The sequence below is a fragment of the Oncorhynchus kisutch genome, linkage group LG11 (assembly GCF_002021735.2).
Source record: "Oncorhynchus kisutch isolate 150728-3 linkage group LG11, Okis_V2, whole genome shotgun sequence".
NCBI lineage: Eukaryota > Metazoa > Chordata > Actinopteri > Salmoniformes > Salmonidae > Oncorhynchus > Oncorhynchus kisutch.
This window is the reverse complement of record NC_034184.2, coordinates 72,098,688-72,111,623: the sequence shown is the minus strand read 5'-3', so window position 1 is coordinate 72,111,623 and position 12,936 is coordinate 72,098,688. Positions and strand designations below refer to the sequence as shown.

General features: G+C 41.7%; 1 protein-coding gene across 1 annotated transcript in view; it reads left to right on the top strand.

The window, feature by feature from the left end:
• The window catches only part of LOC109900157 (histone-lysine N-methyltransferase 2C), a 104,062-nt gene that overhangs the window by 51,996 nt on the left and 39,130 nt on the right, over positions 1 to 12,936 (top strand). Inside the window, exons 6-7 of the mRNA XM_031835020.1 lie at positions 5,030 to 5,294; positions 11,691 to 11,853. Of these exons, the coding sequence (XP_031690880.1) occupies positions 5,030 to 5,294; positions 11,691 to 11,853 (428 nt within the window). The remainder of the gene's footprint in view (positions 1 to 5,029; positions 5,295 to 11,690; positions 11,854 to 12,936) is intronic.

Genomic DNA, 12,936 nt, shown 5'->3' with positions numbered 1-12,936 from the left:
TGTCCTTCTTTCCCTCTGTGTGTAGGTATGTATGTATGCATACTTTGATTCGTGCATCGGGCCGTCTCATTCTCTATATTCTAATTCCCTGTGTGTTGAATGTGTGTGTAGTTGCTAATTAGGGTCTCGTTAAGGTGATCTAATTGAAGTAATTTTGACTGACAGGCCCAAAGTAATCACAGGCCTAATGAAACACTACTCTGTCTAATGAGAGGCATCTGTCCCAGGGAGAGAGAGTAAGACCACAGTGTATTTACACACGTAGCCAGCACGTTCATCAACCACCAAGGTGGGAAATGGGCTTGGTTTAGATAAGACAGAAAAATTGGGGTTGCGTTCACTACGCATGAAAAGGAATGTTGTCCGTTGCACAACGTTTTGAAACGTTTTCCTACGGTGTGCCCTGATTAATATGACTCATTATAAAAAGCCTCGTGGATACTCAATGGTTGGATTCTTTAGCGAACAGTTTGGCCTGATTCAACAAATGTAGTTTTTTGATTGAACACTTTGATTCTTTATGGTAAATGAACACATGGAAAAGCTGTTGATATCACACAAATAAGCTGCATATATGTCATTCACATCAGTCCCTCTCCAAAAGCTCATTTCCAATGGAATTACATATGGTTGTGAAAATAAAAGGCCAATGTTTGGGCCAAAATATTTGCATATGATCAAATTGTCTACAAGACGTGTCCATAACCTCCAGAAGGTTATTTAGCTTTTTAAAGCAGCAGCGTTTTCATGCCGAACATAACATTTATGTGCGGAATGTGCTCAGACAGGTACGAGCCACAGCTGAGCAAAATGAGAGCGAACACGAGAGGGAGAGAAAGTGGAGGAAAAGGGATAGGAGATTGCATATTAGGCATTTTGGCTCGGGCCTACGAGACCAACCCTCATTGCATCCTTCACCACCAAATCCTCCATTTGGAAATTCTTTCCCTTTTAAGGCACAATCTGTAATTCGCTTTTGAGCCCAACTGCAGCCCTGCATCTCTGTTTGCTATAAAGCTGAGGGATGGGTCTAGTAGGGCAGTCTTCCCCAACGACGGTCCTGCAGTACCCCCACCAGCAAATGCTTTTGTCATAGCCCGAGACAAAAACACCTGATTCAATTTGTCAAGGGCTTGATGATTAGTTGACAAGTAGAATCAGTCTGTGCTTGTCCAGAGGCTACAACAACAATATTTACTTGAGGACTGGAGTTGGGATAAACACTGTAGTAGGGGAATGTCACCACTCTTAAATTCATAGATTGAGCTTTTGATATATGGTTTGTTTGCATGTCAGAGCCACAGCCCATCAGTGTTTGATCGTCCTCCATCCCCCCATCCACAGCCTTTTGTAACCTTAATGGGAGTGTGTTCATTAGGCATCAAATGGAAGAAAATTCCCTGAAACCCTAATCTACGTTTTCTGTTGCATAGTGTTTAAAAATGTTTTCCGTTGTACGCCCTAATCAACACAACAGTATAATATAGTTATTTTTATGAAGGCATATACAGATGTTGCGGCAGGGGGAGTATACAGTAGCCTTTCATCCCCAGTACCCTACTGCTTCCTGGGCTGGGAAAAGAGCTGACTCCAGACTACCATTCCCCAAATCCTGGAATAGGCTTTATCCGGTGGGGATGAGAGAGGGAGAGATTGTGTGTCAGGCTGGCTTGTGTGTGTGGGCTCGAACAGCCAGTTCTTGTGCATTAGCCAAAGGGCAACTTCTACCCTGACGCTTTCTTACCGAGGGAGAGAATGGTGGGGATTTACAATGTCAATGAGCACGACTTGTCCTTGATACAGTGTCATAGCACTGCCAGAATTAATGATCAATGGAGCTGAACGTAAATGCAATTATCGTTGTCCATAGAATCAGTTAAAACTGCTGTTAATGTCTCATCCCCTATCCCAACCAGCCACAGATATCAAGCCAGATTTAAGACTAGGGATACATATTTTTCAAAAAATTCTACCAAGTTTCAATAACGGGGGTAGTGAAAATGTATCCCTTGAGTCCCGGGAAATAAAGCTAAAATCTGAAGTGCTTATTTAAGTGTTTCAAATCAAGATAGGGTCACCATTTTAGGGTTTTCCCAAAGTAAGATTGTCACTGTGCCACATGGCGTTTTTGGCTGCGCCACTTTGTAAAGATTTCACAGCAAGTGAAACTGATATAGTTAGTAATGATAGTAGCTTTGATCGCCAATGACATTGTTGTGAATTGCAAAACAGGCCATTCATAAATTCTAAGCGTTATCATGCTCCTCAAATAATTCAGAGCATTTCAGCAGTAGGCAAGTGTCAAGGTACACTATAGATAGATAGATCACATCACACACACACACCAAATTATGTTGACACCCCTTCAAATGAGTGGATTCGGCTATTTCAGCCACACCCGTTGCTGACAGGTGTATAAAATCGAACACACAGCCATGCGATCTCCATAGACAAACATTGGCAGTAGAATGGCCTTACTGAAGAGCCAAGTTGCACAGGGTGTGGTTCAGACACAGGGCCCCAAGCTTAATGATAAGCTTGGAGGGTAGGTACTACAGTGTTGAATGCTGTGCTGTTCATTGACTACAGCTTTCTTACATAGGTATTCCTCTTGTCCAGATGGGATGGGGCAGTGCGGCATTGCATCGTCTGGATCTATTGGGGCGGTAAGCAAATTGTAGTGGGTCTAGGGTGTCCGGTAAGGTAGAGGTGATATGATCCTTAATTAGCCTCTCAAAGCACTTCATGATTCCAGAAGTGATTGCTACGGGGCGATAGTCATTAAGGTTAGTTACCTTTCGCCTTCTTGGGTACAGGTAAAATGGTGGATGTCGTGAAGCATGTGGGGAGACTGGGATAGGGAGAGATTGAATATGTCCGTAAACGCTCCAGCCAGCTGGTCTGTGCATGCTCTGAGGACACGGCTTGGGATGCCGTCTGGGCTTGCAGCCTTGCAAGGGTTAACACGCTGAAATGTCTTACTCACGTTGGCCATGGAGAAGGAGAGCCCACAGTCCTTGGTAGCGGGACGCGTCGGTGGCACTGTGTTAACCTCAAAGCGGGCAAAGAAAGTGTTTTTTGTCCGGAATGTCGGTGTCCGCGTTGCTGATTTTCCCTTTGTAGCCTGTGATTGTCTGTAGACACTGCCACATACACTACCGTTCAAAAGTTTTGGGCCACTTAGAAATGTCCTCGTCTCGTGTCTAAGCCGTTCAATTTTGGTCGGAAGTAGGACACGCTACTACGCGAGCGATGAGCAAAATCTACCCATATGACATGCTAGCAAAATGTTCTAATCAGCTAATATTTGATCAATCTAAAATAAAGATGATCATGAGCAATGTTCCCTCTACTTTATTTTGGCGCTGAGCAAATTTCAGGTCTGCTGAGCTCAAACTTGAAAGTGGTGAAAATTCTGTGGAACTTCCAGCGCGTGTTTACTGTGAACACTGAGGCTGTACCTGCTTTGTTACAATTGTAACAGTGCCAAATAAGCTACTGTGGCTATTTGATCATAATGTAGGCCTACCAGAGTGGCCTACCATCATAAACAATAGAGAAAATGCATTGACAAGAAAATAGTGGTTCTGTCATTCAGCCTACAGTAACAGCCATTTTGTGGTATTCAATGTAGGCCTACATTCCATGAGACTTTAAAAAAAAAACATGCAGGGGTTGATATTAACGTATTTATCCATTTGTTAATCAGACAAGTAGGTATCTGAATGAATGTTTTTGAGTTTGATGCAGGAAACCACTTTTCAAAATAAAATGCATTATTTTTCCCATACCATGATTATAGAGAATCAGACACATCATGCTACCCTCTGCCTATTGGCTACTTTGCTTTATTCAAACTTGTCTCAAAATACAACACTGCTCCTTTAAGACAAACAAAAGCTCTTTACCTGACTCACTTTTCAAAGAGGTCTAGAATTGTACACGTTTTGTGTTCTTGTAAAAAGCAATCACTCCCCCTATTGCTGACTACAAAGTATCTATAACTGGGCTAAAAACGTATTAACTAGCAAAGGATATGAACAAAATGTGCACACGTGGCTACATGCAGCTCTTACTTTTATCTCAAAACAAGTGCATCCTCTCACGACCACAGTCCAGTTCAAAGTAAATGGCACAGATATATAGCAATGGTGTGTTTGCATATTGGCCTGCTGCAGCTCTAATTGGTTATGTCACACAGGTCTGTGTATTGTATGAGCTGAGTCGTGTGCAATAGATTCCTACTACGATGCGTTCTGCCTTAAACAAAATTTCATGCATATTTCCTTTTTGTTTCAGTATTTTGCATTGAAAGTTGCTAATATTGCTTTGATCCGATCACAATTCCCACAGTAAAGTGAAATGTTGATAGTGTTAACTAACAGGGAAAACAACAGAATGTTGAGTGAAATCAATGTAGCCTACTGTTTTCTAGAAATCTGGCTTTTTTTGGGGTTAGGACTCATTTAATTTCTGTGATGTCGGATCAGGCCTGGGCTCGGCCTTCAGCTCACATGGCTTGGGTCAGACTGGGATCGAATGTTCAGTCCCGATGAGAACTCTAAACTGCATTTGGGTCTTGTGTGCGGTCTATTAGTGTCAATTATGTGTGTGCTTTGAATTTATGGCGACTTTGTGTGACGTAAATACGCTAGGCTAAGGGTTTGCATGCGTCGACCTGGTTGGCAAAAATAAAATAGCTAATATTTAAATTTGCTGCTGCATGACATTGGGGGAAATATTAATTTAAAAGAAAACGGGAATTGTCATGGGACGATCCCGGGTACCAGGGTTTACCCTACTATGAACTGCCACAAAGCTATCCCCATAAATTGGATGCAAGGCTCTCTCGTGGTTCTTTTTCTATTAGCCAGTTTTGTTCTTTGGTGCCATAACTGATGTTTAGTAGTTTTAGTGTAGGTCCTTTGTCTGTCCTTTTCATACATTTATGTTGTTACATATCGGTTTGACTGCTATGTGGGTGAAAAATAAACTTGAAAGTGACCTGTCCCCCCCCCCCCCCCCCCAGGGTCAGCTCTCCGGACAGTGGTCTCCACTCCTCCTCGGCACCCGGCAGCACGGACCCCTTCAGTGAGGAACTGGCCCCTAAGTTCTGGGACGAGCTGGGTCAGATCGGCCTCCCCGACGACATCAATGTCCAGTCCCTGTTTGACCCCACAGGCCAGTGCTGTGCCCATCTGCACTGTGCCGCCTGGTCCGAGGGGGTGTGTCGCGGCGAGGCCCAGGATTCACTGCTCTACGTGGACAAAGCCATAGACTCAGGGAGCACAGAGGTGAGATGTAACAGACAATCCATTGGGGGTGTGGGTGTTAGGATTCAACCGTGTGTGTGTGTGTGTGTGTGTGTGTGTGCGCGCACATGCCCCCGATCTCGCTCTCTCCCTCAACAAGTGATCAGCAGTGGGTTTCTTTGCAAGCTCAGTATTTGTGTACATTCGGTGGGTTCCCGATTTTCTTATAGGTCAACATCATTCAATTTGAAAATGTAAAACATATTTTTTCTTTTTTTACCAGAGACAGCCATGTATGCATATATGTTTTAATCAAACAATAATTCACTTTGCCTTTACCAAGCTAACTGTATAACAACATAATGGTCATCATTTTATTTGAATGGTAAATTAAGATAGAATAGGCCTGCCATACAGGTTACTGCATATTCAATAGCAGTGTGTAGCATGCATTGAGTTATTGAGCTTGTTTTGAATGGTCAGTGGCGTCTGATGCTACAGATGACAAAAAATCTGTTTGCCTTCTATTTGGGACTTACCTACTGATCAAAAACATTTGCATGAAGCATCACTCCGGCATAGATCCAAGATGGCGTAGCAGTCAAATGTGTTTTTTTTGTCTTGTCCTGTGCCGTGTATTTATCGTTTTCTTCATATATATTTTAATCTCACTTTTAATCTATGGATTGAATATACTCTCCTGCAACCCGCCTCACCCAATGGGGTACGGATCTGCTATCTTTATACTTAAGAACCGTGAACGCCGATCAGGAGCTTGCCAGCTAACTAGCTAATAGTCAGTTAGCCGCTGCTAGTGGTCCTCACCGTTAACTCCAGCCTCAGCCCGGTCAATTCCTGCCGGTCTGCACAGCGCGATATCTGCCCAGAGCATATCGGACTGCTTTTTCTCTACCACATTTCCGGATTCCTACCGCAAGCTCTAAACCTTAACACCGGATCATCGCAGCTAGCTAGCTTCGATCCGAGTGGCTACTCCTGGCTAACGTCTCTGTCCCGAAGCAAGCACCAGTTAGCCTGGAGCTAAACAGCTTCTACCCCCAAGCCATAAGACTCCTATTCAATTGAGTTTATTTTAGTAAAAGGTTTACACTTATTTTTCTTTTCAAGTATTGTTGCTTAGGGGGTTGTAAGTAAGCATTTCACATTTCGGCGACAAATACAATTAGATTTGATTTGACAAGCACTTTCTTGCCGTTCACTCTGCAGTCTGCATGGTCGGATAAATGCAGAAAGATGTTGGTGACAACGATGCTGCTTTCTACAATCGTTCTAGAACTACAATATTAGTTTGTGTTTCTTACCGTCTGCTAACTACTCTCCGCTAGTTTATCTTTTCATAGCAAGTTCCGGTTAACATGTGTTAGCCGCCAATTGCTAGTTGGCTATCTAGCTTGCTTCATGTATTAAGAGTTAGCGCACATGTAGCTAGCTAATACAGCCTGGTACCAGTGCTGGTGTAGGCCTAGATAAGAATGTTTGTGCAATGATATTTATGAAAATAATTTTAGTTTGAAGTGTGATTGAACAGTATCAAATCAAAGTTTATTGATCATGTACATGGTTTTACAGATGTTATTGCAGGTGCAGCGAAATCCTTATAAGGAGCTAGAAACAGGGTGACCTGTCTGCACCATCATGTCAAAATAATCCGAATGGAGAAAGCCTTATTGAAATCACTTATTTGTGTTGCCGTCCTAGGTTCATGAACTACTCATAAAGCAGGGTTAGAATTTTTATTATTAAAAAAACATAAAAATAACACAAAATATTCTGATATTTTGGCCATTTCGCCCAGCCCGAAAGATAGAGGGTGTGTGTGTATTTGAAAAACCTATTGTTGGTTGGTTGTCTGAGGGCAGTTTTGTGTGTGTGTGTGTGAGCTCTAGATGGGGCCCTGTTAAAGGTTGTCCCTGGCACTACAGTGAGGCTCATTGGGGTGTAAAGCAGAAAAGGTCACTGTGCTCAGGAGACTGCAACTCTGAAGGTTAACACACACTGTGACACACCACACACTTTTATTCGCACATGTACACTTGGATGCACCGACAGCCTGGCATACAACTTACCCAGCTCTGAAAGTCATACACATTCACACACACAGCTGACACACACACTACCCACACACACAAGCTATCATCACCTCCATATCAGGTTCGTCTGATTGCATTTGCATCCTAAATCGGCTAAAAAGGTCTAATTTAGTTCTCACTACTGTGTATATTAGTGAGCCTATGTACAGCGCCTTCAGAAAGTATTCCCAGCCCTTGACTTATTACATATTTTGTTGTTACAGCCTGAATTAAAAATGGATTAAATATATACTTTTTTCTCACACATCTATATACAATACCCCATAATGACGAATTGAAAACATGTTTTTAGAAATCACTGAACATTTATTGAAAATGAAATATAGAAATAGTATTCACACCCCTGAGTCAATACTTTGTAGAAGCACCTTTGGCAGCGATTACATCTGAGTGTTTCTGGGTTTCTAAGTTTTCTATTTGCCCATTCATTCTTAAAATTAATAATATACCTGTCAAATTGGTTGTTGATCATTGCTAGACAACCATTTTCAGGTCTTGCTATACATTTTCAAGTATAACATTGTAGATTTTACCTTGTGTTTTAGGTTATTGTCTTGCTAAAAGTTTAATTTATCTCCCCAGTGTCTGGTGGAAAGCAGACTGAACAAGGTTTTCCTCTTGGATTTTGCCTGTGCTTCGCTCCATTCCGGGTATTTTTTTTTCCCTGAAAAACCCCCCAGACCTCAACGATTACAAGCATACCCATAACATGATGCAGCCACCACTATGCTTGAACATATGGAGAGTGGTACTCAGTAATGTGTTGTACTGGATTTGTCCCAAACAACACCTTGTATTCAGGACAAAAAGTGAATTGCTTTGCCACATTTTGTGCAGTTTTGCTTTAGTTCAGACTGCATGTTTTGGCTTTAAAAAACAAAAATCTGTAAAAAAATTTAAAAACATAAAAATAAAATTCTATTTTGACATGATGGGGTATTGTGCATAGGTCAGTGACATTTAAAAAAAATTCAGACTGTAACACAACAACATGTGGAAAAAATTAAGGGGTGTGAATACTTTCTGAAGGCACTGTATGTGGCTCCCTAGTGGCACATCGGTCTAAGGCACTGCATCTCAGTGCTAAAGGCGTCAATATAGACCCTGGTTTGATTCCAGGCTGTATCACAACCGGCCGTGATTGGGAGTCCCGTAGGGAGGCGCACAATTGGCCCAGTATTGTTAGGGTTGGGACGGGGTAGGCCGTCATTTCAAATAAGAATTTGTTCTTAACTGACTTGACTAGTTAAATAAAGGTTAAATAAATACAAATATGTTAGCCTGTGTGTGTGACAGAGGCAGCCCATACACCAGTATCTTTGTATCAGTATCGTATGTAGGCCTATCCTATGGATGATTATGTGTATCTACACATCGTGTAGGCATATCTACTGTATGTGTGTGATAGAAACAGCATAGTTTTTCGGCAGAGGCTGTTGGTTGCCCAGTCAGAGCTCTCCCACCAGTGGTATTCTGCCCTTCAAGTGTGATGTGACAACGTTTGGCAGCGAGCCATGAAACCCCCAGGCATTAGGACATCAGGATACACTTCAGCCCCTTACACCGTAGCCCTGCATTTAAGGTGCTATCACCTTATCTGCTGTTGAAGTGGACCAGACTGGTCCACTTCATGTCTGACTGACTCATTGGTAAGAAGAAGCAACACAGGCCAGGTTCTTCTTGCGAAACTATGTGTAGCAGTGTGTGTTGCGTTCTTCTACAGAATTTTTATAGGCAATGGGATATTTCATAATTTTGCTAGATATTTAAATGTTAAATCTACAGGTTTCTAAGTTTAACTCACAGTTCTTCTACGCTCTGTGTTTGAAAGGTTGGGGCTATTACCCGTTTCACACTACTGAGTTGACTATCCAAAAGGATAATGTGAAATAACATTTCCAAACCAGTATGGTTTGGGTTGGCACAATGGTATGAAAACTGCTATGTGATACCAGTCTGGTCCAGTTCCCATAAGGCCTTGTTCCATTCTCAGTGGCACTGGACCAGATATCTATCCGTTGCAATTCCTCTCAGGTTTGCTCCATTTGGACGGTAGCCATTTTGGCTCTTTGTATAGAAGGGAGAGTTTGGTTGGGTTGGCCACTATCCTTCTGCCTCAACGAGGCCTCTTTCGGTGGTTGTTGGGAGAAAAGTGTGCTCAAACAATCGGTATGGCGAGATGGAAACTCTCCCTTTTTTATGAAATATTTATATTTCTGCTTGGTGTGGATTAGGAAAGAGAACCCTGAACCACACTGTAATGCGATTACAGCAGTCGTGTTTAATGATTATTTTCAACAAAGCAATGGAGGATTATGGTTTGAAGAGAAGGGGTGACATTATTTTGAAGGGGTTACTTTATTGTATTACTCCCTATGTAGTCTCTGAAGAGTTGATGGGTGTAATGAGCATAGAAATAGAATTATGGAACATTGACTTGAATGGGAATGTCTGTTATATTCATTCTATTTCTATGGTAATACGTTCTTGTCTGGGACGTCCCATGCCGGGATTGGTCCTGTCTGCGACGACATCCCACAGAATATCCTTCCCATTCCTTTTTTTCATTAAACCTTTATTTAACTAGTCAAGTCAGTTAAGAATAACTTCTTATTTACAATGCCTCAAGGAAGTCGCTGGTGCACGGGCGGTAATTGCCCAACGCTCGGTGTAAAAATGTGTTTGCTGGTTGTTGCATGTTGGCCCCCCCCGGCCAAGGGTTTTTAGAACGAGGGAGGGAAAGGGAGCGAGAGCAACATAAAAGTGCTGACTTGAGTCATTTTGACTTCAAGGCCCCATTCTTTCTCTGCTCCTGACTGCTTTCATTATTCAAAGACGAGCTCTCATTCTCGGGCCGCGGTTTAAATGTCAGTCAATATTCAGGTGCTACTGCCAGGTTCGCTCGCCTTGTACCAGTGCACTTCATTTAAGCAGTCTTTTTAAAAATCATAATAGCACTTCTCTACCATTACCGAGGTTGGCTTCAACTTCAACCTGGGTTTTGAATCCAATATGCATTTTGCTTCTTAATTTCAATGGCGAGGCATGATGAAAACTAATGAGAGATTTTATGTGGAAAAGCAACATTTTCTTTTTAGACTGGGAGGGGTTAGAGCTGAAATTTGTCAATAACTTGACAATTGTTGTTAGCATGTGTGAATTGATGTTTAAAACACTTTTAGTAAGTGCCAAAACTGAAATCTGTGCTTATTTAGAAGTATTCCATGTAGCAAGTGTAGATCAATCATAGGGCCTCCAATGACAGTGTCTGACTAAAACTGAACAGCTAAACTGGGGGTCTGTTCAGGAGGATGCAACTGCAGGATGTTTAGATAGAAATGTATTCTTTGGAACAGATATGATTCTGTCAGGTTGACAGGGAATCGTGTCAGGCTCTGTTCTATTTCTATCTGCAATGTTCAGAAAGTTTCAAATAAAATACCACCCCCCTGTTGGGTAATATTGAGTGAAAATCAGGAACATCTAAGAATCGGAACTAGCTTTCTTAACTTCTTGGATATAGGGGGCGCTCTTTTAATTTATGGATAAAAAAAATGTTCCCGTTTTAAACAAGATATTTTGTCACGAAAAGATGCTTGACTATGCATATAATTGACAGCTTTGGAAAGAAAAGACTGACGTTTCCAAAACTGCAAAGATATTGTCTGTGAGTGCCACAGAACTAATGCTACAGGCGAAACCAAGATTAAATTTCATACAGGAAGTGCCCCAGATTTTGAATGCGCTGTGTTCCAATGTCTCCTTTATATGGCTGTGTATGGGTCACGAATGAGCTTAGACTTTCTGTCGTTTCCCCAAGGTGTCGACAGCATTGTGACGTATTTGTAAGCAAATCATCATTTCTTAGCCAAACGTGATGAACAAAACGGAGCGATTTCTCCTACACAAATAATCTTTTTGGAAAAAAATGAACATTTGCTATGTCTCCTCATTGAAAACATCTGAAGTTATTCAAAGGTAAATGATTTTATTTGAATGCTTTTCTTGTTTTTGTGAAAATGTTGCTAGGCTTAATGCTATGCTAGCTATCAATAATCTTACACAAATGCTTGTGTAGCTATGGTTGAAAAGCATATTTTGAAAATCTGAGATGACAGTGTTGTTAACAAAAGGCTAAGCTTGTGAGTGAATTTATTTATTTCATTTCATTTGCGATTTTCATGAATAGTTAACGTTGCGTTATGGTAATGAGCTTGAGGATATAATTACGCTCCCGGATACGGGATTGCTCGACGCTAGAGGTTAATCTCATTCTCGCTCGCTCGCCCTCTCTCTCTCGGACTCTGTCTCTGTCTGTGTTTTGCAGTGCTGTGCATACTGTAAGCGCCTTGGAGCATCTATCAAGTGCTGTGAGGAAGGCTGCTGCCGCTCCTACCATTTCCCCTGCGCCGCTGCCGCTGGAACTTTCCAGGACCTGCGCCGACACACTCTCCTATGCCCAGACCACCTCCAGCTGGCCTCACAAAGATGTGAGTATAGACCCTTTGTCCCACTGGGAGAATAAGGATAACTAGATTTCGCAATAGATGTCTAGTAGACAAAAGGCCAGCACTAGACACAACACAAGGCTTACGATAAGTGACATAATATTTATGCCAACTCTTATCTATTCTGATTTCACCTCTGATATTTCCCTTGGTCACAAGCAGCCATGACATGCTGCAGAATCAGTGTCACACAGGTTTCATGAAATTCACTCTGTCTTGCCAAAGCACCCTTTTTATGTTTTGTCTAGTATGTGAAATTCAAAGTGATGTTACTTTCTCATTGAATAAAATTACACATGATGATTCTTGAAAAAATGTGCACCATTTATGTTAACGTCATGGTCCATAAAGTTACCCCCCAGTCCATGTGTTCAGTGAAATGTTCCTTTTGGAGTATGTTGTCCCTTTAAATATTGTCCCTCCCTGAACTGTCCCTTTAATATTAAGTCCCCTCCATGAACTGTCCCTTAAACGATCCCAGCAAAAATGTGAAGTTATTTATCTGCATGTCCAGCCCTTTTATTTAACCCCACAATTAACTGTTTTACCATTTTCCTTTCAGGACAACCAGGGCTACAGGTAGAACACAATTTGACATGAACAGTTGTATTCATGAGTGTTATTGACAAATGTCAATAAATAAATAACTGTCCGCCAAAGCAAAAACCTGATAAAAGTAAATGTAATTTGAATGCTGTAAGTGCAGATTTCTTTTTCTCACTGGGAAATGAATATCCAACTAGTCACTAACAACTGTGCGGAGTTTGGCGTTTGTGACAGAAACTGTGATCTTATTACAATATTATAAACACTACGTCCTAGGATTTCCTATGATCTTCTATGTAGAAGAACCCCTTACCTTCGACCGACTCGTGCAGCCTGTGAGTGTCATAGAGTAAAACATGTAACGTGTGTGTTCGTGAGAGTAGCTTTTAATAGTTAGTTTGTAACTCAAATCATTCAGACTCTACAGATGTCTTTGTAAAAAGACCAGGGCCCCTTCGGGATCTGCCCTTGTCTCACAAACACCTCTTGCTCAACCCATGTTAATCACACAGACAGATG